Here is a 26,587-nt window from a genome sequence, read left to right on the forward strand (position 1 = left end):
CCCACCAGGAGAAGGCCTTTCTGTGTAGAGTTTGCATGTTCTCCCCGTGTCTTTGTAGGTTTCCTCCGGTTTCCCCTACCACTTTACACCTTTACAAAATTTTAAACGTAAAGGCTGTTACAAACTTGTCAGTTCCCTTGAAAACATTCACTTTCAGTTTTGACTGAAACTCTACACATTTTGCTGAGAAGTTGTCCTCTGTGTCCAATCTGCTTTTGAATATCATGATATTAGTTCAAAACTTAGGTTTTGGTTTTAATCATAAGGAAGAACAAACATATTTTTCATATTTTACAGTCCATATATTCACATGGTGCCTTTTCTGGATGGACTTCCTGTATGTTTTATCTTTTATGTGAGATCAGCGTAAACCATTTACTCTTTAACAAAATCTGATTTGGGTAAACATGAGTCATGATGACGATGGTGATCATCAACTTGGTGGAGTGCAATCAAATATTCAAACCTGAGAAAAGAAAAACTATTGAACATAATTTACTCTGTATGAACCTGTCAATACGCTGACGTTCAAATAAAGAACCTAAGTTCTGTTGTTGCAGAAATCTTTAAGTATTTTTAATAATATTGTTTACTGAAGAAATCAGGTGTTTATTGTCAATCTATATTTGCTCACAGCAGGGTCTGTGCAGGGGATTAAAAAGCATTGAAAGTCAGTATATTAATTGTGTCAAAATTAAGCCCTTCACTATATAGCCTTACATTTGATTCTATGAGGCATTTGACCTAGATTTCTTTGAAAACAATGACATTGCTTCACAATTTGAGAATAAAAAATACTAAAATTATTGTCCAGGATGCACTATAATTCTGACATTATCTTTCAAATTTACACAATGGATCAATTCAAAGTATTACACAGGCTACGCCTTTCCAAAGTACGGCTTTCCAAAATGTTCCATAGGGTGGACACAGTGACCAGTGCGGCAGAAACAGGCTTCACTAGATCACACTTTTTGGAACTGTCCCAACATAACAGTTAACAGAACAAAACATTTTAAATGACTGATGTTTGTGGAACACACTTAGTAACTGCTATTCTTGTTAACAAGCACAAAACTGTTGTCAAATGTATTTCAGTGCTATCGAGAAGACTGATATTATTAAATTGGAATAAAAAAAACACTCCAACCTATTTTAATTTGTTGCATGATGTAATGAAGCAGGTCAAATTTTACTTAGTACTAATTCAAGCAATCAAATGTAACGTTAGAGTTACCTCCCCTTTTTTATTTTTCATTTACTTATTTACTGTTATCTCTTTTTAATTACTTTTAATTCAAATTGTAAAATATTCAAAAAACTAAATAAAAAAAAAAGAAAATAAATTCCTTTTTTTTTTTTTACCTCAATGTCGCGAATCTTTAAGTAACAAATGCGTAGATTTGTTTCTTTGGTGGTATCAAAAATATATGTGACCATTAATACACAATAAAGTTCACTCTCTGCAACTGGTATAAACATAAATCCTCACGCGCATGACTCGCGATCAGCTGTTGAGAGACACGTGACCAGGGACGTCCTTCCGCTTTCTCACCCGCCCGTAACAACAACAAGACACGGAAAAGACGACAGTGGGCCTGGAACTTCAGGTAATCTCACCTAAATCGAGCTCACTGCGGCTGTAATACTGAACAGGGTGAGAAATGTAGCCAAATCACCGCATTATCTCCCAAGGATAAAACGTTGTTAACCATTTAAAAAAAAAAACCTTGTTAAACTCCTGCTAGCACCAACGCTAGCCACAGGCTACGCTTTCTGTTTGAGAGATAAAACAAAAACAGTTAAATTAAATCGTTTAGAAGACATTTGACTTGATCAAAACTATTACATTGGCGCATATTGCTTTTAGATATTAATCTGTTGGAATAGGTTGTTTCCACGTCTAAATGTAGCTAAACCAGTTCAGCGATGTTACATGGGCAGACAGTTGTTTTGAGGGTAAATAATATGACGCAATTCGGCACCCGTCCACAGATGTAAACACAGAAGCGGGGTTATTTTTGGCTTCTTCTGCTCCAAAATGCAGGCTACCCAGACCAGGGTATTTACCTCAGGGTGTGTTTGCCGGGACTTAAATGAGTTGTAGACTAGAAAAGGCCTAAACCAGGACTCATTTAAAGTAAAGTTCTGATTGAGGAAAGTTGTTCTCGACTGGACTGTCAAAACATTCTTTCACTTGCTAAACATAAAGTGGAATGGTGCAAAAAAGACTTATTATGCAGATCCCTGCAATGTTTTTGCAGAGGGAGCTTGTTTGAAGGACAAAAATCAGTAGATGTAAAAAGAATAAGGGTAAGTCTCTTCTGATTCCGAAATTATATGCAAAAGTCTGCAACATAAAATATCTAAAATATAAAAACTTGTGACTGACCTGTCACTGCGATGTTTCTCTGCTCCCCTGAGGCCCAGGAAGTGTTGGGAGGACTCATTTTACAGCTTTGACTGAGCTCTTTCCAGCAAGTCAGGAATCTGTCACTTTTGATACCGGAGATATCTGCCTTTTTATCGGCTGATTTTGATAATACCCTTAATTCGGTCGCGCCCAAAAAAGTAAACATAGGTTTGCCCCGGAGGGCCCCACTTTAGGCCCATTAGGGTTAGAGTCATTTGTTGTCTTGACTAATTGTTGTACTTAAAAAAAAAACAATAAAATACATTCCCACCTGGATGGGGCCTTTCTGTGTAAGCGTAGGTTTCCTCCGGGTCCTCTGGTTTCCCCTACCACTAAAAACTGGTACAATACATGACTACCCAAGACTACCCTGAAAAAGAGATTCTTAATCTCAGTAGGACTTTCCTGGTTAAATGAAGGGAAACATAATAATAATAATATATATATATATATATTTCAACTTCTTCAATTCTCTAAATTCATTTGAGCCAGTGTTTCTGAAAAACCTGTTACCGTGAACGGTTGAGCTTCAATATTGTAGAGAATGCATTTGCAAATGACTCTTTTGTTTTACTCTCTACAGACTTGGCAGCTCTGAGGAGGGAATAGAAAGGAATGTTGTAAAGTGGGACGTCTTGTTTTGGAGAATGGGCTGTAGAAAGTGTCAGGAGAGCATGAGGACCTGAGAAGCTCCCCTCACAGGGTGGAGTTCTGAGTCTCGGTCCCAGCAGCAGCAGCAGCAGCAGAGAAGGTGGTGGAAGGTGGTGTCATGTACCATGGACCCAGGAGCTATGGATGTTCCCGTCACCCTGGTTATCAAAGCCCCAAATCAGAAATATGAAGACCAGACGATCAATTGTTTCCTCAACTGGACAGTGGAGAGACTGAAGAGCCACATCTCCAACGTATATCCCAGCAAACCGGTAATTCTTTTTTTACTGAATTATCTTGTTTTGGCGTAGTGTATCGGCCAGTAAAATGGTCAAAGTTCACTATATTGTTTTATTTTACTCCATAAGAATGTTTTGTTTTACAGTCGTCTAAGGACCAGCGGCTTGTGTATTCGGGGCAGCTTCTTCAGGACCATGTTCAACTCGGGGATGTGCTCAGAAAGGTACACAGGCATGCACAATACTACACTGTACTTCACCGCTATAGCATTAGCATGCTGCTGCTAGTAACGGCGCGGTGAGGAAAATGATGTTTGTAGATGTGAAAACTCACTCAGTGATTTAATGCCTCAGGTTCCAAGATCCAGCGTGCCCATATTCACCGAGGTTTAGTTGTTGAAAGTTGTGTTTTAAAACAGTGAGAGCCAAAAGAGGTATCGGTTCAGTATTGGCTATTTGGGATTGATACCTGATATTTGTTTCAGTATCGGCTCCAACACCAGGATTGAATCGGTGCATTCCTAGTTTTTGTGGAGATTTTCTGGTGTTGTAGAGTGAGATTATGGACCTAATCACCACCATAAAGAATCAGTAGTGTAATACAGTATGTGCCTTTGTTTTTAGATATATTTGTGTTGGTTTTATGATCTAATGCTCACAGCGGAGGGGTGTACAGTTGCCTTTGTGAGGTCTTTTGTGTGGAGCAGCAGAGAGCAGACTGAGGCTCCAGTGCAGTTCTAGTCAGTGGAACAAAAGCCAAACAAAGGCGTGTTATTGTGAGTGCATTCGGGACATTTCGGCCCCTGCCCTCCTCCTGAAAGCTTGTTCTGTCTCTCTCTCTCTCTGTCTCCTCGTCTTTGGCCCCACAGCAGGACGAGTACCACATGATGCACCTGGTGTGTGCCTCCCGCAGCCCCCCGAGCTCCCCCCAGGCCCACAGCCCCCTCATGGACGGCTCTGCACCCACCACCAACGTGAGTATCAGGAATGGCACTATGTCAAATGTTGATGATGTGGTGATTATAGGAGGAAATATTGTGATTTTCTCAGTTTGTTTGACCAAATGAGATGTTACAGGATCCATTTAACTGTCATTCACAAGCACTTACTGTACTACCATTAGTAACAACCTTTGATAAAGCAATGGTTTTAGTAGTATTTTCAATTTTACTATGCTAAAATGCTACAGAACAAAAGAAAGAAAAGGAACACAAATTTTGTTTCTATTTGGCATACATTAGTGGGGAGTGGAAACGTAGTTTTTTCACAATGTAATAAAAACTGTACACATTTTCAGGTGGTGTTGTAATGGTCAGTGGGCCTCATTCATGAACATCTTCTTAAGAAACTTCTTAAAATCCGTACTTACCAAGGCAGTGTCAGTCGTGCTATTTGTGAACCAAGGCATTAAAAAAATGTAGCCGTAATACATTGGTACTTTACTTGCCATTGATAAAAGTGCAAGTGACATTACCAACTTGTTTCTGAATAAAGGCATATTTACATTCTGAAATTAATCAATACATTAATCAATACACTCAGAATGTTGGGTTACATCAGGAGCAGAACATGAACAGAACTGGAGATATTTTTGTGCTTAAGAATCGTTCTGACTGTTCTCAGGATTTGTTCTTACAGAGGAACGTTTTCCACTAAGAGCTCGTTTTGTGAATGCCACAAACCCTAAGAAGGCGTTAAGAACAAATTTGTGAGCGTCGTGAATGAGGCCCATTGTCAGTTCTTTCCCTGAAGGCATCGGCGCTCAATAAAATCGTTTTGCGATTGGAAACACAGCCTGGCGGGGGGATTCCGAAGTGACGAGAAAAGCCGTGTTGCAGAGTGGCCGTTGCAAAAATTCGCAAACCTCCCATCCACAGATCACGGATTACATTACATACATTTAAATGCTTGATTTTTCCTGTTGGTTGGTTGTTTGGCCATTTTTGACGCCACGGCCCCAAAAAGTTTGCGAACCCCTGTACAAGTCCGTCTATAAAAATCCCAGTAATGACCCAGTTGTGATTTGTCCTGTTTGTGCAGAGTCCAGACAGTTCAGGCTCCTCTTCATCGGGTCAGGACGGTCCTTCCTCTTACTCCGATGGCCTGAGATACAGAGGAGGGCTCCCTCCGTATAGCGCCCCCGGTCTTCCTCAGTGGTGAGACTTTTCTAAACTAAAATAGACATGAAATCTGTGGTGAATATGTAATAATGTCCTCTCTCTCTCAGGCCTGGGGGTCCGGAGGTGCCTCTACAGGGCGGCCTGCCTGAGAACATGCCTCCACACCCCATGTACATGCCCATGCAGGTGCTGTGGTGGCAGCAGATGTACGCGCGGCACTACTACATGCAATAGTAAGTCCAGACACACAGAGGGATTTACTTTGTTAGACCAAGTGGACTAAGGTTCAGAACCAGAACATACCGGAAATATGTCCTTGGGCAAGGCACTTGACTCAGTTTGTCTGGATGTAACTCCAAGAGCATCCAGTAATACTTAAAAGGAATTAACCGTTTCATGCAAATTGCAGTACTATTATCATGTTATAATGTACCTCGTCAAAAACAGACCTGGACTAGTATTTCATTTCATCCACTCTTATGACCCAGTTACACACCTTTTCCACTGGCAATGTTTTTGCAGGTCAGACCAGGGTCAAACAGGATCAGTGTCAGCAAGTTTTGCAACTGAGCTCAGCCCTGGGCCAAAGCGCTGAACTAAAGCCGTCTTTCCACTGAACACGGCTCTACAGCACACACCACGATCTATGTACTCGCATTGTCACGTACCGACACAACCAAGTACACGCTTGTGTTTCCACTACATGACACAACCACAGTTGTGGGCGGCGCCCCCACAGAGGACAAATGTGGACAAATACTGCCTTCTAGTGGGGGTTATGGAATCATTCAGAGATGCCAAGGCTAGTGCTACAGGAAATACTTGCTATTGGCTTTTGCATACAAAAGAATTAAACTGAGAGTGACAGGTGGAGGCAGTTGACTGATGCGGTAACTTGCCACCAGGCCAAAGAAATGGTGCTGTTCAATACAGTGAAGAAGCCAAGGCCATTCTGCAAACCCTTGATAAGCAGTACCAGTTGCCAGGTCGGAAACATTTCTCCACGACGGCTGTCCCAAATCCTTTTAACGAGGTCAGAAGTAGCATCTCAAGAGAGCTGGGTGATTTGAATATTTGGCCCTGACAACGGACATGTGGTCCAGCAGTAATATGATGCTCTACATGTCAGTGACAGTCCAGTACGTGAATAAAGAGTGGGCAGTGCAGTCTGAATGGAATGGAAAATACAGGAGAACAAGATCGCCTGTATAACTACTGACAATGATGTGATGTTGCGGCCATCCAGCAGTTGAAATGGCCATGGTTAAGTTGCTTTAGGCACAACTTGAATCTGGCCATAAACAACTCGCTTGCGCAACAGAGGGCCAGCACAGACCGAGCTTTTGGAGTTTGCCGAGCAGTCAACACAACATCCCTGAGCACGCATTGATGACGGACTGTGATGATGGGGGGCTCAACAGCAAATTGTGGAGAGAATACTGGAGCAAGCCCAAACTATCAAACCTGTGTTTGCCGAAGACACTTCCCCAGTTGACATGGCAGGACATAAGTGTTCTACAATGTGTGAATGAGGTGCTGAAGCCAGAAGCAGCAGCTTGACACAATGATGTCCTCACTGGTTCCCCAGGTTGGCCCATTTAGAAGGTGTGCTGGAGAAGTTAGATGATGATCCCAAACTGATAGCCGACCTGAAGCGTGTTATCCTGGAGCGGATGGAAGGCAGATATGGTTCTAACACCATTCAGAGGAATCTGCATAAAGCTTGACCCCAGGTACCGAGGCAACCACATAAAACCTCCTGCTCTTCACTCTACAAGTCTGTCACATGGTGAAGGAGAGGAACCAGATGACGGTGCTGCGGCAGTGTGAAACAAATAAAGGCACAGATTAAACAGATTTGTGAACAATATGGAGAAAAATGGGTTCATTGTGTTGTAAATGAAATGTTTCATGGTTCCATTGGTTTGCTGCAGCCTGAACTGACAAAGGGATTAGCTCAAAGATAAACAATTACTTAACTACAGAGATTGAGATTGTGCAGTCACATTGACACCTGCTTCACTACACGGCTGAAGTCTCCTGAATTGACAATGTTCTTCTTGCTTTTTCCAGTCAAGCTGCTGTAGCCGCCTCTCAGTCGCCCAGCCCCTCGGCTCCCTCCGCCCACTCCACCTCTCCTCCTCCTCCTCAGCCTGAGCCGGCCGTCCAGCCTCCACTGGGGCCCAACCCGCTGCCCGAGAACCCGCCCGCCGTGAACCCTAACCTGCAGGTGAACCCCAACATCCAGATGAACGCACAGGGAGGGGCGGTGCTGAACGACGACGAGCTGAACCGCGACTGGCTGGACTGGCTCTACACCGTGTCCCGGGCGGGGGTGCTGCTCAGCATCGTGTACTTCTACTCCTCCTTCAGCCGCTTTGTCATGGTGCTGGGGGCCATGCTGCTGGTTTACCTGTGAGTACAGGTTTGATTCCCACCAGGGATGGGGCCTTTCTATGTAGGTTTCCTCCAGGTACAGTGTGTTTGAGTGTGCGCATGGGGGACGAGGGATGGAAATTTGCCCAAGGCTTGTTCAATAACAAGCGCTGTCCCTACCAAATAAACCAATAAATAACAAACAAGCAAATGTGTGAGCTGATTTAGGACAACGTTGATGTGCTGAATCCCAAAAATCACATTGGTTTTGCTCAGTCAGGTCGATTTTTTTCTTACCCCTCGGCCAAATGTTGCTGAAAGGGGTTGTTTTTCTAATGTCTTCCGTCCTGCAGCCTGTCTGTCCACATTATGGGAGAGACTGGGGCTGGTTGGAACATCATTTACATTTGTGCAAATATTTTGGTACAAACGAGCTTGTGTTGGTGACGATTCATGAAAGCTATATTCAGGCACTTTTATTGTTTGATATGCAAGTTCACTTCTGAGAAATGTGGCTGCCTGTGGCTGGGGGAACATCCTTAGGGTTGGTTTTAACAGAATGACAGAAAGTAAAATCCTGTGCCTTATGGAAAAAAAATCCCTTAGCACAAAAACCTGACCTGACAAAGAAAAAATGTGTGTTATTTTCAGATTCTGCATTGCAAGAAAATGTTCTAAATCAGTGTAAAAAAAAAAAAGTTTAGAATCCCCAGTGTAATTGAATCCATCAATGGTGCTGATTGTTGAAAGTGCACTGTAGCTCCCTCAGATCATTGGCTTGTCAATAATATCTTCAGTGGTTGGTGATCGTGCACAAGCCCGCATGTGCACATCCAGGTGAACCAGCGGAAAAGATAAATAAATGCACAAACGTCACCTTTTTTTTTTCTTTGTGTCTCATTAAGAAGCATGAACCACAGTCATAAATGAGCTTGTTTCAGTAAGAGGTAGCACCACACTCTGGATTATAAGAATAGAAGCTAATGAATAAGAGCCTTCATTAAAGTATAAATGATTCAGCGATCTCAAAGTCTAAATTAGGGGCGAGCTTTAACTCACTGAAACACCGTCACCTCCCATTCTGACATTAACTAGCCTTATTTTACACACTGATTTTGATAAGTGTGTGTAAATACGGGGCATCAGGCCACCTAATGGAGACTCCATCTGTGTTGTTGATTTTCCACCTGACATAATGTTGAACCATGTATAAAAGTGTCTCTCCCTCCCAGGCATCAAGCCGGCTGGTTCCCCTTCAGAGCGGAGCAGCAGCCTGTGAGAGGAGAGCGAGGCGCAGCTGCTCAACAAGAGGCAGACCCACAGCAGGACATGCAGGAAATGGTACTTTCTAGACTCTCTTTCAGTTTAACACTGGAGCATCTCCTTTTCCAACAAATATACAGTGCACGAGAAACAAAAGGATGACCTGGAGAGGGATGGTACCGAAACCTAATCTCTGATGTGTTCTGTCCTGTTACAGGAGCGTTTGATGGACGAGGGCCTGGACGACAACACGGAGGAGGCCCGACCTGATGCTGCTGATGCTGCTGCTGCTGCCGCCGCCCCCGACCCGGGCTTCCTCACCACGGCCTGGGCCTTTGTCAGCACTTTCTTCACCTCTCTGATCCCAGAGGGCCGCGCCGATCAAGCCTAGACTAGAGACTCGCTCTTGGCCCGGACTGTTCTCCACTTATGGGACAGGCAGCAGCGGTCACGAACTGAAGCGAATCTGTCTGAAGAGAGAAAAAATATAAATAATATAGAAAGTTTTTCTTTTTTTTTTAATTCATCGTGTTTTTTTTGAGTACGTCGATGGTGGTGACCACACAGAGAGAGAGAGAGAGAGTTGTCTTCCAATACAAAGCTGTGATGTTTTGTGAAAGTGATTTGAAAGCTATGTGCTATGTGCAAGTACTGACAGAATACTTTGTAAAAAGAAAGATAGAAAGTACTTCCTGGGGATGGGTTTGTGCGCAGAGACGTCGGAGCTCTCGGCGCACATGTATTTAAAAAGGTATGATTATATGCATCTTTAATTTCTAAATATGAAAATGCTTTTTTGGAATAAAAAAGCTGCTATTTATTGGAGGTTTTTTTGTGTGTAAATGTCCAGCAGGGGGCAGCATTTAGCTTAGAATGAAGCTGCACTTGGCACTAGCAAGGAAATGGCCCTAGTTCAAAATGAACATGTTTTATTTATTTTTCCCAAAGACCTTTTGAATAAAGTAAAAGAAAAAAGAGAGAGTTTAAACGAATAATGTAAATGTAGTAACTTACCATGAAACACTCATTTTAATTTCAAATTTAACCAAAACTTTGTTAACCTCCAAACCCACACCTTAACTGAGCCAACCGTCAAAATAGCGGAAAAAGCGTAACCAAGGATGGAAAAAACAACAAAAAAGTAATGAAAAAGTGACTGGTGAAGGGAAAATCTTAGATGAGTTTTACAGGTCTTAGCTTTCAAATTAGTTAACGTTAAAGATTTTTGGAGGTGGAACTGTTGGGTGGACTGTGGGTTACTTTTTATTGCAGCTTTGTCCCTTTTATAATATGAAACGAATATGAACTTTATAAATTAAGTTTTGAAAGTGCTTTTGGATGTTTCAGAGTTACAATGGTTTAACTAATATATAACGTCTTAGAACTTACAATGAAAATGAAAGGAAAACTGGTAACCTCTTCTGGTTGTAGAAAGAGGAAACCGTAGCACCCGGAGGAAACCTGGCTGGCTGCCTTTTGTGCTCCACTGATCCTCTCAAACGGTGCACCACCTCTTGGGTTTGACCCTGTTTCAGAGCGTGGTGTCCTGCACTTTTCAGCTCCACCTCCTCCTTCCTCTTCCTCCTGTGCAGCTCCCTCCGCTCCACAACCGCCTTTCAACATTTTCTGGGAAGTCAGCGAACGTCCATTAGCCAGAACAAAAGAAGGCGTGTGTGTTTTAGCTGCGAGTCTTGCCCGGATACCTCCCTGTTTGTTCCATTTTGTTTCCTTCCTTGTGACGCCTCCACTGTGCTGCATGTGTGTCGGCCTCTTGGTGCCTCTTCAGTGTTTCAGAAGAAGAAATGTGTCGGTTTCAAATGTCTTTAGCTCATAAGCTAGCAGTTTACTTTTAAAAAGCTGCTTTCTTCAAGACCGTTATGGCGTCTTTGCCGTAAAAATAATCCGCCAAACTTCACAAAACACGGTAAAGTTGGACAAAAGTATCCAGTAAAACAATGTGGAGCACAGAAACAACAAATACAGTTTGCAGAGAAAGGCAAAAATGGAGCTGTACCAAGAGAAAGGGAGGTTGCTGCTTGTTTACATGCTGTTGCAGTTGGTCAGGTCTCGGTTCAGCAACACTATGAGCCCAAAGAATGAGATCAGCCGACAACCTGAACATCCTGAAACACCAGGTTGTTCCATCAGTGAATGACTTCTTCCCTGATGGCAAGATGACGATGCCAGGATTCGCCTGACTCGCATTGTGAAAGAGTGGGTCAGGGAGTATGGGATGGATCAGTTGCTTCAGTCCAGATCTTAACCCCTATGAGGAGCTTTGGGATGTGCTGGAGAAGGCTTTGTGCAGTGGTCACACTCTCCCATCATTAATACAAGATGGTGACACGGGGGCGCAGCAGTTAGCGCTCCTGCCTAACAGCTAAATAGTCCTGGGTTCAATTCCCACCTGGACGGGACCTTTGTGTGTGGAGTTTGTATGTTCTACCCGTGTCCGCGTAGGTTTCTCTGACCACTAAAAACATGTACAGTAGGCCAGGATGAATGAGAGTGTTTGTAATGAGAGAGGCACGTCGTTCCATTAGTTTTATCATTTCACAGAAACAATATAAGTCAAGTTTCCATTGTTATCGCATCAATTCTAAAACCATTGGGAGGATGCATTGTGCAGCAGGAAACATAGTTCATAATTCAGCAATCGACCACATGAGGACCATTGAAACACCAATGGAAACGCACCCCGGACCCACAGCAGCACCAAACACAGGGCTGGGATTAGGGCTAGCGATTTGGATGAAAAGGTACACTGCAATGTTCTCAACCTTCTTCTTCAGCTCATTTTGCAGCTGATTCCAATCAGAAGGAGCACAATATTTAAAAGCCTTTTTCCCCATGTCAGTCCTTACATTAGGAACTGAATGGGGGATTCGATCCTGTGAACGAAGGCTGTAACTGAACAAGTGCCAATGAATAAAACGTCTTGAGGAGAGAAACAGCCAACCTACATGGGAGTAAAGAAGACAGTGGTGAGTGAGAGATTTGAGATAAGTGCTCCATGGTAAACTGTATCCAGTGACCGGAGCGATTTCGCAAAGCTCAGTCTTAATTTTAGTCAAAGTGATATTTTTGCCGACTAAAATTGGACTAAAACTAAATTAAAAGTTTCTCATGAGACTAAAACTATGACTAAAATGTCCAGATACTTTAGTCGACTAAAATAAGACTAAATAAAAATGAAAAGGAGAGACAAAAATCATCCAAACTTGCATTGACCGTCTGAAAGAGCTTCATATCATTTAAAGGGGGGGTATTATGCAAAATCGACTTTTTCAAGCTTTACATCATGTCATTATGTCATTCCCTCATTAAAAACATGCCTGAAGTGTTGCCTTGGCACATTCACGTATTTTTGAGTAATCTGTAAAAACTCTGATGGGGATAGGTTTGCCTGAGTCCTCCTAGGAACGCCCCCACCTCCTGGAGACGCCTCCGAGCTTTCATCACCAGCCGAGTAACCGACCACTGCTCCTCAGCAGAACCCCCTCCCCACTGATGCCACAGACAGCGTGTGGAGGGGGCGTGTCGGAAAGGCTCAGAGGTTCTTAAAGAGACAGAGGCCTATTTCAAGACATTCACTACAGCCATTTTGAGAGAGACATTTTATACAAGGCAGTTATTCTAATTTACTGCATTTACAGACCAACAGAAGGTTTGGTCATCATTGTAGTGTGATATAGACTGGTGCTATGTGATTGAAAAAAGCAGAATACCCCCTCTTTAAATTTACTGCCAAAGGAACAGGTCTGAGCTTTGTTCATGTGGGAGAAGCTCCATGAAGTCGAGGACCATGATTAAATATGATTATAATGAATATTATAAACATAAGTTGACTAAATTAGTTTTAATTTTTAGTTGAATAAATTGACATGCAATTTTAGTCAACTAAAACTAGACTAAAATTGAAACTTTTTTTTGGACTGAAATTAAATTAAATTTTAGTCAAAAGACAAAAGCTAAAATAAAATATGTTGTCAAAATTAACACTGGTCAGAGGCTGAACGCAGGAAACCTCTTATATGGCGCCCCCAGCTGACGGGCAGAGTAATACACAGAGTAAAACAGGGACAATATGTTTTGGAATATTAAGCCGGACTGCACTTTTCTCTGTGGACTCTGCAAAACTGCTGCGTTTTAGCTCAACAACAATGATCTGGACTCGGCCCGCTAATATTTTGACATTGCTCTAAGGGTCTGAGAAGTGACACAATTTCATTCTTCTACTGACAACGAAGCTCGACTGAACTCTTTTTGAATATACGAGGAAAAAAAAAAGTAAAATCCTTTGTCCGTCGCATTCCTTGAACCACATTAAAAGTTTTCGGCCCACGCCTTGTCTTAATGCGCCTCACAGTGCTGTCACGTTTGCGGCGCGTCCGGAAGGTGAGCGCGGGGGGAAAGCGGCTCCGACAGCGCTGCACTTCGGAGTCCTCCAAAGGCCCCTAATCGAATGACCATGGATTTTTGTGTAGACCGTCATGAAGGCCCCAATTAATTATGCATGACAGCAGCTTGACGGCCCCCTGTGATTTGGTTACTCCGTCCCACCCCGGCACTCCCTTATCGGGCCCGGGACGTCTTTAAGAGGGTGTTTGGGGGCTTGTAGGACATTTCATCATCGTAATAAGACCTTGTTATGCGGCCGTTTCCCTGCTATCAGAGCTGCTTGTCTTTGCAGGAGCCGCGCCGAGTCTGGACACCTGCCACAGTGCGCGGGCAGATTATGGAGAACGGGGGGAGATAAAGGCAGACGACACCCCAGAGGACGGGATGCTAAAGTACTGACGCACCGCTTAAATGGAAGAGGAGATGTCAGATTCAAGAAGTTTGGACAGAGGTGGGGAGAGCGGCTTCTGTAGACACGGCTTTTCTGGGGCAGTGATGGGAGGACTGAGACTAAGATATCCATATTTTGGTTTGGTAATAAGAAGACATTATGAACCCGGATCCCACACTTTCCAGATCCTAAGACTAAAACCAGCGTGAAATTTACTCTTGTCTACTTCGAGAATCCGACTCAGAAAACTTTATTGATCCCAAAAGGACAATTCATTTGTAGCAAACCTCAGAACTGTGTGTCAGTCCCTACAGTTCAGACGGAAGAAAAGTGGGTGAAGTGTCTGGCCAAGGACACAACAGTATTGTGCTAGTCGGACCGTCCAGCTAAACGTAAGACGGCCACGTCAACCCTCATAGCGCTCGTCTCACAGCAAGAACGTCCTGTGGGTTTGGTCCTGGGTCAGGTGGAGTTTTGCATGTTCTTCCTCTGGGTTCTCCGGTTTCCTCTCACACTAAACAACTTGTGCAATAGGTTGATCCTCCAGCAGGTGTTTCTGACCATCAGCCTGACATTTGGAGACGGGTCCCCAAGCGCTGCACTGCGGTCGCCCAATGCTCCTCCTGGGTCGTCCCAGCGGCAAATGCAGAGGACCAGTTTCCCCACGGGGACAATAAAGTACACCTAAACCATAATCTGCCAGTTCAGGGTTAGAGCTGGGGTGGGCAATACATTTTTACAAGGGGCCATATAAGTAACCTGAATTGAGTCAGAGGGGCACACCAACAATAACTTCAACTTAATTCTGCTCAATTTACTCCCATTGTAAAATGCACTAGATTATGTAGAGCCATTTGAGCCCACTGTCTTGCCTGGCCTGCCAGACACTCCTTCTTTCTGTTCAAAAGAAGAACCGTCCGGACAGCTCCTCGCAGCCGATCATTTCACGATTTTACCCACATCGGTCCAATCATGCACCGAGAGGCGGAACTTCATTCCCCCAAGAGGGCGAAAACCGTCACCACACTCTACCAAAACAATAGAGATGGCGTGCGTGGCGAGTGATACGATGTTTTCTTCTGCTCTTTTGTCAGTTTTAAATCATTAAAAAAAATGTAATCCCTAAAACCGGAGCAAGAAACAGCGTTCGAAGTGTTCCTCGTAAATAAGGCCGCTTTTGAAAAGGCTTCCTGCCACTTGTTGCTGCGACGTATAGCGCTGCTCTGATTGGTTGATGCCGTCTGTCAATCACACCCACCGGGAAATCGTTGAGATTATGCTGCTCCCAGACTATATGTCTTTGAAATATCTATGAAAAAGCATGTAGTTTGGCTGGCCAGACAACCCACTGTCAGGACTGTGGTGCCTCTGATTCCTGCACCAAGAAAAAAAAATCCTAGTTTGTGAATCTGTTCTCAAACAATGACAAGAAGAACTATTCAGATTCTGATTCTGAAAAACACACTGCTATCAGTGTGAATGCGATGTGTGAGAGAGCCACAATTGTGCCGTGGAAAATTCAGAAAAATGATATGAATTATGGAAAGAGAGTTGATGGCCAGACAAAGTTGCTTGGGGGCCAGATCTGGCCCACGGGCCGCAGTTTGCCCACCTCTGGGTTCAGATTCAGAAAACTTTATTGATTCTTCAAGGACAATTCATTTGCTGCAACCTCAGACAGATATTGCACAAACACATCACAACGCTCACTCTGAGTCACTTCCAACAGTACAGACAACAGTAGATAATAAAAAAGGACACATTTCAAAAAGGTCAGCATCACTTAGTAAACTCACTCCTTTTAGAATTCAACAGTTCAGTGACAGAGGGGACAAAAGAGTTGGAGAAACTATTTGTTTTCTGAAAAGGTACATGAAAACGTCCTCCAGAGAACAGAGCATGGAGAGGCTGACCCAAGATACATTTAGCTTCTTTAGCTCCTGCTCCTCCCATGGAGACTGAAGGTCTCTTTGTTTAACTCCAATGATTTTAGCAGGTTTTGACAATGTTTTGCCGTTTTCTTTCACGGACAAACCCTTGAACCAGCAAACAAATGAAAAAGTGAATAGGCTCTCCATGAAACAGCAGTAAAAGTTGCAGAGAGTCCTTTTGTTTACATTAAAAGAGGTCAGTTTCCTTAACAGATAGATCCTCTGCTGACCGCAGAGTGGGCTAGAGTTAGGGTTAGCAATTCTGCGTATCCACATCTCAAAGCGTATTGACAGGAGAGCTTACAGTATACGCCAGTGTGATACCTCATTTGAAAGCCAAGACCTTCTAGTTTCTGAAGCTATATGTGAGATCTGTGTGAGTGAAGCTCACATCACATTTGTCGTTCCTAACCCTAACCATAAACCTAACCCCTGATCACAAAGGACAGTAAGTGACAGGTTAAGAGACCCTATGCCTGATTTTATTTTTTATTACAAACAATGAAAGAGGAAGCCACTAAATTAAAATGTTAGATAAATGTCCAAACCCATTTCAAACTCTTTGTGTGTGCCAGGAGTTTTACGGCACACACAAAGAGACTAAAGGACAGCTAGTACCCTGAACTAAAACAGTACAGAACAAGTAGCAGTGCCATATGTTTCCCACCTCTCTTCTTGTACTTCTCAATATGTGACTGAATGAAGATTGCGTGTACTATACTGTTTTTATTATTTCTATATAAGTGAGTTGGCAGGTTCTTCTCATCCAAGCACATTTCATTGCACTGTTGACTGTGTGTTGACCTGCATGTGACAAATAAATCTAACTTTCCAAACATGTTAGTAGCATCCTAATTCAGTCACTTTTCAGGACCACTTTCACAGACATGCGAGAAAACTGGCCCCCAAGTCCATGAAATCACAGGGCTTTTCCTACAATATACTAAAGCAGGACAAAACTAATTCCATTCCATGACGAGAAGAAAAAGCAGGTATAGCGCCTTTAACCTTAGCTGTTGCTTGCGCCCGTTTATACAGACAGTTCATAGAAGAATATAGATTAAAATGAATTCATTACGGTCTTCGGAATGGTTCTCCTACACTGTAAATGCCAACTCATTGCACTTACTTGTGATAAGTTGTAAACCCGATGCATAATTATTACGCCCAATGTTAAGCCATGATTACTAGTAACGCTAGTATGATTAAGACGGCTTTCACAGTATTCATTGCTTATGATACAAGTTCTGATTACTAGACATGTTAGTACTGACAACTGGGAATTCCGAGTACTGATTACTTTTGTTACTTAAATATGGCCTTAACCTGTACTATTATGCTTAGTACTGGTTAATGGAATATTCTAAAACCATGTGCTGGGTAAAGAGAAAAGCAAGTCAAGCCAATGTTAAGCCTTTATTATTAAAAACTGGCAAATCCTAGTAAATGGGACAGAATCTTATAATGGATACTTTAGATTGAGCGTGAGCACAACAGGACGACAAATAATCATTACTGGCATCATGTAAAGTTAGTAATTACTGGCAAAACCCTGTTATTGGAGCGGAAACATGTTGCTGTAAAACGGAAAATTTTCTCTTGAAAATGTACTTCTTACATGGAATAGTGGGTAAAATTTCAGGTCTCCTAGTAATTTTAACACTTTATTTCATGTTGCCTCCTCAATCGGAATTTACAGTGTAACTGCCGTCGTTGTGTCATTGTACAATCCTCTTTGCTTACATGACTTCATTTACTTTCAGACGGGAGAAGACATAGTCCCTGGTCCCTGATGCATATTCATAGACCTCATCCAACCGGAAAGGAAAAAAAAATAATCTGGAATGTGCCAACTTCTTTATCTTAGCAGCGCTAATTAGACACTTACAAACTCTTGCATTTCCATAATCTACCCATTCAGCTTTTATTTGTTCCCCATTTCTCTCGCTACATTAGGGAGTCCTGTCAGATCTGCTTCGTCCTCCCCAAAACTTTGCTTTCACGGAGCATTTGCGCCTAAACTGATTCCGGATGGTTTGCCAGCAGGTTTCGCATGTCACCACTGACTCCCGCGCGTGTCTGTTCTTTTGTCCTTTCCTGGGGGGGCCCCCTCTCTCTCTAAAGCTCGCTGCCCCGTTTGTTAAAAGCACTTTATCTCCAAATTCGACTTGGCACATCTTGTCGGGTCAGATCGGGGCTGACGAGGCCCGCCGTTGCGCAGATAAAACATGCATTAAATGACTTGTCCGGGCCCGTTCGCTCTATACTCTTAGCCTATTAGCATATTGTTAGCCATTTGCCGGATTGCGATTGCGATGGATGTGCGGCCGTTTAGAAGCACCTCTTGCTAATGCCGCCGGTTTGTTTCCCCGCCAAATGGTTGCTAAAAGCTTAGGGGGTTGAGAAGGGGGTGGAGGGTGGAGGGAGAAAGGCCCAAAATGCAAAAATGGATGGAAATGACATTGCATTCAGCTCATGCTCCTCCTCACTGTGTAAATTATGCCCTGAAATGGACTCCTCCGATCGGGGCTGCGCTGTTGGCTCCAATTTGCCGGGCCATAGCTCACGGAAGGCTTGTCCCCTGCCCTTCCACTTTGCCGCTTTAATCCGATCACGGCGACACGGGATGTTATTTATTTGTTTATATATATTTCTTTTCGAAGGATGGAGGTGATTCTTGTCGTGGCAGCCGTCGGTGGCCGTCTTCCTTGGTGAAACGGCGGACCGGAGATCGATCCGTCAGTGTGTCCGCGGCGATCGAGATGCCGCTGCTGGTGATGGAAGGGGGGTCGTTTTGTCTGTGTGTCGTATGTCTGGGGGGAACATGCTGGGAAATGAACGGCGGTTAGTGATGTGGTGTTTCTGCTGAAATACTGGGCCAATGCCGGTATAATAGAAGCACTATTGGGTGGTATTTTTACATTTACACTGCGTTCCAAATTATTATGCAAATGACAGTTTTCTCTGAACTGTCAACTCAAATAACAGTCAGCACAATTTTCAAGTCTTTAACTGGTAGAGGATCATTTGAATGTGGTTGAAAAAACCTCCAAATGATAACAGTATTTGAAATAAATAAATAAAGAGTTAAAAGAGTTAAAAAACTCAAAATCTACTACATACCCAAATTATTATCCAACTCATCGTTTCAATACATTTTAAAGCTTGTAATTAACTGAAAATGGTCATTTGTTGAATTTGTAGCATTAAGAGGTCATATTTACTGAAATCCAAAGATATTTCAATCAAAAACATTTTAACAGGTCAAGTTATATTTTAACATAGGAGCCCTTGTGTGATAGCAGCTTAAAAATTCTTAAATCCATTAAACTTGTGAGTTTTCAGAGAGTTTCTGCTTGGATTTCTTTGCAGGATGTTAGAATAGCCTCCCAGAGCTGCTGTTTGGATGAAAACTGCCTCCCACCCTCATAGAAGTTTTGCTTGTTGAGGCTCCAAAGCTTCTCAATAGGGTTGAGGTCAGGGGAGGAGGGGGTCCACATCATGAGTTTCTCTCCTTTTATGCCCATAACAGCCAGTGATGCAGAGGTATTCTTTACAGCAGGACATGGTGTGTTGTCATGATGAAGATGATTTTGTTAGGGTAAAGCATGGCTCTTCTTTTTGTACCAGTTAGTCAGAAAATGAGTCCTCATGTATTTCTGAGCCGCTGCAGCCGTTTCTGTTCATGAGCTTTAATGAACAGTTTAGGGGAGGCCCGGATAGAAGGTTTTTGCACAACTGCAGCCTCTGGAGGGTCCTACACCTTGATGTTGGAGACTCCAGAGGCACCAGCAGCTTCAAATACCTGTATGCTTCTTTGTAGCAGCTGTTCTCTTAATCTGATGTATTTGTCTGGCAGAAACCGTCCTTATTGTGCCTTTATCTGCACAAACCCGAGTGTGCTCTGAATCAGCCACAAATCTCTTAACAGTACAATGATTACGCTTCATCTTTCATGAAATATCGAAGGTTTTCATACCTAGACCAAGGCATTCAACTATTTCATGCTTTTCATCAGCAGAGAGATCCTTTGCTTGAAAATGATGGTCTGTTTAATAATGTGGAACGGTCTTTTTCAGTAGTTTTTCCCTTAACTGGACTTACCTGACCCAGGTCTCTGATTAATGTCAGTGATTCAAATCACCACGAGTTTCCTTGAAAACGTTTTTTTTTCCTACCTTTTTGACACTGAAATACAATTTGCATAATAATTTGGAATGCAGTGTAACCCTAAATTAAGTTGAGATGTTACCATTACCCCCTCTATTATACCAGGCTACACAGGTCTCTTGGCTGAATGACAGAGACAAGTTTATATATTTAGTCTTGGGTCCCCCCCCCTTTAACGTGTCCTACCAGGTGCTTATTGTTGTAGCACACCACTTTCCGCAGACACGCAACAGCTCCAGCCAGGCCACCAACAGCTACAGTAGAACACATAGTCATACATCAGCCAATTACAGCTTCTAACAAAACGAGACGACTTCAACTGACCAGTGACCTCTGCATCCTTCCCAGTTACTGAGCTTTACACTTTCCCCGAAAAAAAGGCTGGGCAATTAATCCAATTTGAATCTATTTAAGTGTCAAATGAGCTACAAACTCACGCTAACTCGTCAAATGGGCAAAACAGAAACAGGCGAGGAGCCGTCAGAGGATCAGGACGCTGCACATGGACGAAAGGTTTACCTTCGAAAAGGAAAACTATCCATCGCTGTATTTGGACCATGTGCATCATTTTTGAGGCTGAACTGTCATTTGGGGGCAACAGTGGCTCAGATGGTTGAAGTTTTCGCCCTTGAATCCAAGGTCAGTGGCTCGGAACCCAACTCTGACTGATGCAGACTGTTGTCATTTCCTTGGGCAAGACGTTTCGCCCATCGTACCTTTGTGAGTGAAAAATGACTATGGTGTAGCGCTTCAACTGGACGTCTGATGTTTTGAAAACCCTGAATCCCACAAGCTTCTGTTTTTTTAGATGATACAACTATTTAAAATAGTTTAAGTATTTTCTTAGGTTAAATCGGATGTAAAATGTGAAGAAAAGTTTGATTTTGATGTAAAAATATAATGTTTTAAATCAGGCATTTTAGCCCACAACAATCCCAAAAGAAGCCCTCGAAATCCTGGAGGGACTGGTTCATGGTACAGACATAACATCATGGTACAGACATAACATCAGATTTTACTAATTTACCGTTTACTTGGAATAATTTAGACTATATAAAAATGTGACGAAGTACAAATTATTTTCATCTTTCAAACGAAGTGTTTACTCCACTTCGTTTGAAAGATGAAAATAATTTGTACTTCAAAAACATCTCACAAGTGGAATGGAAATTCATTTTCACCAAAGTGCTTCACACACTGCAGGAGATTTTGGTTCATTCATTCCACACATGGTGGTGGTAAGCTATGTATGAAGCATCTGTTTTCCCTTGGGGCACAGACGGAAGCACGACTGCACACATCTGCGCCAACGATGCCACTGACCACTGACCACCACCTGAAGTACAGATCCTCAAAAACTCTTCATAATATGGGACTTTATGGGGTAAAGTCAACATCATGTGTGTTCATCTCTCACCCTCTCTCTATGCAGTTGTTTGTTTATGCTTGTGGCTTGAAAGTTTTTTTCCTGCACTTTTCACATTGTTAATGTTACAGTGAACTTTAATACAAACTGTTCATTTTTAAATGTGTGTCTGTTCTTTCTACACTGTCAATATGATGACGTCATCATACAACTGGTCGACCCGACTTTGACTTTATTCAAGTCGACCTGTACAAAATCTAAAGTCGTAAATACCTTATTTTGTACAATACTTACTGATCACCGCCCACTCTGCCGTCTGATGGGACTTCGTGCATGTTTGAGAGGAGGCGAGCGCTTCACTTTGGGGGAGTGCTCTACACAATTTCAAGAGGCCCTTCGCCAGCGCTGACGGCGCTCGGGCCTAAATATCAATACATAACTCATTTAAAATACAGCTTAAAAAATGTCTTATTGAGAATCAGAGCTGTCAGCACTGACAGGATCACCTCTCGCTGCCCCCTGCTGACCTCTTGTCCTTGTCTGTTGTCTCTGTATTTGTTGAGCTGGTAACAGTCTTGTTGTAATGTCTGTCATGTTTGGTTTGTGATATCAAGAGTGCTGTTTTCTTTTTAAATATTGCATTTTACTAAATTGTGTTATGTGTATAATTGTACTTATATTCCCTTCAGGAGGACACATAACAACTGTCCTGGGACTACAGATGAAAAATAGCCCTTAGGCTAATTCTGGCATATTTGCATGTATAATGTGTATGAATATGCACTGTCCCTATAATAAATAAATTCCAAAATTAAAAATACAACTGCCTCTAAAATCCTGCACTGTCACTCAAAAATGTGTTACTTCAGGTCCGAATTGACGTCATGCACGAGCTAAATATAGAAACCGCAGTTACACGTATGACCTGAGGTGGCAGAGGTGAGCATAAAATGGCCAACTTGCATCTAACCCCTTTAAGGGTTGACCACAGCCACATACAGTTGTTCCCACATAATTCAGGACCCAAAACCAATTTCTTTGGTTCCGCCTCATATGAAAGAATATGTCACAAAGTTATTCAATTTGATATGTGTTTTGAGATGATGGGGATAATAATCAATTACCACAAAGTTGTGCATGTGTGTTTGTACCTTTTCAAAATTTAAAAGTGCATCCTGGAACTTCTTTTGGAAAAAAGTGAAAAGTTTGAAAAAATGCCAGTAAGATTGATCTTCGTATGAAGTTTTTTGTCAGTGTTCCTGAAGGACCTAGAGAGTCTTCCTTTCCCCACATCAGCTCCTAAACTCTCCTTATCGCATCACAAACTGTAAAAAAAAAAAAAAAAGTGCATCTGTCTGTCATCAATAAACGAGCCATGGTGTTTGGTGATATATATTTGTCAAGTTTACAAATATTTTTTTTTTTTCCAACTGTGGCAAAGTACATTACACAATTCCCCCAAAGCAAAAATAAATATATTGCACTTGAAAAAACAAACAAAAGAAAACGGGAAGAGAGGAGAACAAAACATTTCAGCTACAACAAAATGAACCCACATGAGAAAATCCACTTGTAGTTTTTTTACATTTTGTACAGTATGGATTCATTTATTTTTTTAACAACTGCTAATTCCTCTAAACAGGCCTATGTATTTTTGCCTGTCCGATCTGAATAGCCTTTTCCGATTTGAAAAAAAGGAAAAGACAATAATAAAGCTTCCATTGTTTCCTACCGAAATATAACAGACAATTTTATGCGGCGCTGAAATGTCTTATTCTGAAATAAAGTTGTATAATATTGTATACACAGCGTCGTCAATGTCTTATGATGAACAACCAAATAAAATAAATAAGAATTATGTCCGTCTGCCGCCTAAAATAACCTGTAAAATGATGAAATGATTGAGAAAAGATGTAAATGAGAATACACTGGCACGGCCTTAAAGCTGTAACCTTCACTAAAACGACCTAAACTGAACTTTATGATCATCAGCTGGGCAGATACATTGTTCTATTATTCTGATGTAAATGAATTATTTGTTGGACAATCCTTCCAAGTCGTATAGCCGTAGAAAATGCACTGCACTGTTTGGAAAATAGGAGAGTATTTGATGTTTTTCTACATCAGATGTTATACCTCAATTAGGGGAAGAACTACAACTCTTTAGAAATCATTAGAAATAATAAATATATAGACTTGTTGCTTCCTCAGTTCAATGGGATGATGCCTATGGTGAGTTCTGACTATGGTTTTACAGCAGTGATTTTGGAGTTAAAATTGCCTCTATATTCCAAGGGAAGTATTGGGACTCGCTCATGGCCCTTATGTACAGTATGGTTGCCCGGCGACGGCTATGGGATGTTCACTTCTCCTTATGCCACTTCCTGTGTCCATCATCAATAAGGAAGTGAAATCATAAACATCGCAGAATCTTTCAAATCAGACAAACAGGTCAAATCGCAAATATAAGAGGAATGTAGCATTGCAACATGATGCTAACTTCCTTCTGTAACGACTACTTCCTGTCTGTGTTTTATTCCTATGGGGAGTTAGCTGTGTTTTGCTAAAATATTACAATCAAACAGTACGAGGCTGAAAACAAGCAGTTCTTTGATAATCACTTACCACATGTTACAAACTTCACTCAGGATGTAAAGTAAAGAGGAGACTTCTGTGTTTGTAACTGTGGCGGTTTTAGCCTTGAAGCTAAAGGCTAGCGTTAATTTAACATTAGCCTAACGTTAAATTAGGCTAACGTTTTACCACACTAACAAATGGTAAAATCAAAGCTATTTAAAAAAAAAAAAAAACTCTAATGAATGATTGAACGCTCGTTGACGTGGCAATCATGGCGGCCATCTTGTGACTGGCTAGCGAGGCTAACCCTTATTGCCACCAATGCAAAACCAGGAGCAACATTTTCATAGATGGGTTCAGTGGTTAGCCTTCACTGTATCACTGTCCCATGTTCAATAAATGTTGGTCAGGTGGTGTTAAAAAGTACAGCAAAGTACTCAAAAGCGTTTTAAAGTATAAATAGAAGTGAATGATTTGAAGTGTCTGACCGAGGAAAATCTATGAATAGGCTAAATGGAGTTAATGTCTGTGCCTCCGATAAAACTGATTTGAAAAACTGCAAAAATATTATTTTCGTGCCAGATCTGACATGAGGTCAATCACAAAAACAAAGAGTCATGAAATAACTCAAATTAGATCAAAACAGTATCAAGGAAATAAGTGTTGTTTCCATTTGATTATATTGCTCTGGGTTAGAAGGGCCAGTCGCAAGATGGCCGCCAGAACTGCCTTTTGTTCCAACGTATTGCTTGTTTGTTACGTGTGACGTCACGACTTCCGCTTCCGGGCCCTAGCAAACTGGCAAATATGCGAGATTAAAAACTCTTAAAAAACACAACTAATATTTCTGAAACTCAACAGAGAGTTACTGAACCTATTTATTTATTTCTCAGACTCATTAGCCAAAAATGCTGCACATACTGCTTAAACAGTATTATTTACTAAAGTCGGTACTTCCGGGGTTTAGCGTATAGCTGCTGCGCCGTTAGCATTTTTCTCCGCTAACCCGGAAGTACCAGTAAATATTACTTTTATTGCAGTAGGTACAGCATATTTGGCTAATGGGCCTGATAAATAAGTATGTTCAGTAACTCTCTGTTGAGTTTCAGAGATTTTGATTGCGGTATTAAAGAGCTTTTTGTAGTTTCTCGCACATCTCGGGACCCGGAAGTAGAGCTGTGACGTCAACAAACGTATGGCTATGAGTGTTATTAAAGATCTTTGGGTAAAATAGGGCCACCGTCTAAACAATTATTTATAAAACCCACTCGGTTTGTCGTTTATTGAACTTATTTTATCTTTAGCGTACTTTAAAACTGCTGACAGGAAGTAGTCTTTACCTTACACAGGCCGACAGGAAGTTAGCCAAAACCATCCAGAGCCTATTGCGTTGAAACGAGTACTTTATCTTGTCATACGCGCTTAAATGGTCCGATTATTTTGCGATGTCCATCTTTGCTTGAGGTATGTGAAAAACGAGCTTAAACCGGTGTGACAAATGAAAACCTTGCTGAACATTCCGTAATATCGAGTATAAGGTTTAATCCAGTGCATTGGTCTACTGCAGTCCGCATGCGTCGTAAGGTTTTTTGCTTTTTTGTTGTTGTAAATTTACAAGTTTTCTTGATTCCTGTACATACGAGATTCACCGTAGCATTGTGAACAGTCAGACGTAATAGCTACAAATTCCCCCCCCACCCCCCACCCAAAAAAGCGATTCACAGCTCATAAACTGCCATCGTGTGTTGAAAGTTTTCTCTTCTCAGTCTCACAAGCTGCCACGTTTATCCTCCGGACGACGCTACAACCAAATGTTGGCTCCTTCAAAAGCTTTTCTTTTTTTTTTCTTTTTCTGTTGTATATGTCCGTAGTCCTCTGGATTTCCTTCATGCCTCTGGGACCTTCTCTCAGCGGTCCCAAAATGGCCGACGCAGTAGAAAGAGTTCCTGCTGCAGCGGGGTTCGGTAAGTTTTCAGACCTCTTTCAATTCCATTTGTTTTGCTACCAAGGAGTCGGACACTGAAATGATACGGATTCATATTTCGAGAGGAGAAATTTGAGACGATTAGACGATCCGGGACAGATTTTTGTGTTTGCTGTAAGTCATTGGCGTCGACGGTACAATTGTACAGCGCCACCTACTGTTCTGGAGGCTACATGAAAAGGCTTGAAATGGGACATTGACCTTGTACTTTGGGAGTTTTTTCAATAGAAAAGTAGCGTAGAAAGTGTCAAAGTAAGAGTCAAAGTAAAAGCTTCTCAACAGAAACACAGACATGACTCTCAAAAATGCTACTTATGTAAATATGCTTTGTTTCTGTTCACTTTTTAATTTGTTTTTTGGAAATCCAGCCACTCTAACGATCACCAAGTTCGTAAGTGCAGAGTAATTTATGATTAAGGGCCTGATTTACTAAGCCACATGCTAAATTGCAAGTATACTACATAAACGCAGATGTAAAATATGCAAATCTCATGCAAATGAGTTTGACTGTGGCCTTGTAGGTTCTCAAACGTTTCAGCACAAGTTGACATTTGTCCTCGATTTGAGAAAATTAAGATTTTATTTTTATCTGGTTCTGAGTGCAGTGATTTCTTTTATCTTTTAAGATAAGTGTAAAGATAAGTGAAAAAAGTATGCAAGACTTTTTAAAAATATATTTTCTTGACTATTGCTGGTCTCGTTCTA

At 41.9% G+C, this 26,587-nt stretch overlaps 1 protein-coding gene across 1 annotated transcript; it reads left to right on the forward strand.

Annotated features, from left to right (window-relative positions):
• Nucleotides 1-1,518: 1,518 nt before the first annotated feature.
• herpud2 (HERPUD family member 2) lies at nt 1,519-9,851 on the forward strand. The gene is made up of 9 exons (XM_079561836.1): nt 1,519-1,610; nt 2,997-3,336; nt 3,450-3,527; nt 4,173-4,277; nt 5,344-5,459; nt 5,531-5,656; nt 7,497-7,838; nt 9,032-9,140; nt 9,280-9,851. Exons 2-9 carry the CDS (start codon nt 3,190-3,192, stop codon nt 9,451-9,453), a joined length of 1,197 nt encoding a protein of 398 aa, XP_079417962.1. The 5' UTR covers nt 1,519-1,610; nt 2,997-3,189; the 3' UTR covers nt 9,454-9,851.
• The last annotated feature ends 16,736 nt before the right edge of the window (nt 9,852-26,587 follow it).

Source organism: Gobius niger, assembly GCF_951799975.1.
Source record: "Gobius niger genome assembly, chromosome: 8".
In the NCBI taxonomy this organism is placed as follows: domain Eukaryota; kingdom Metazoa; phylum Chordata; class Actinopteri; order Gobiiformes; family Gobiidae; genus Gobius; species Gobius niger.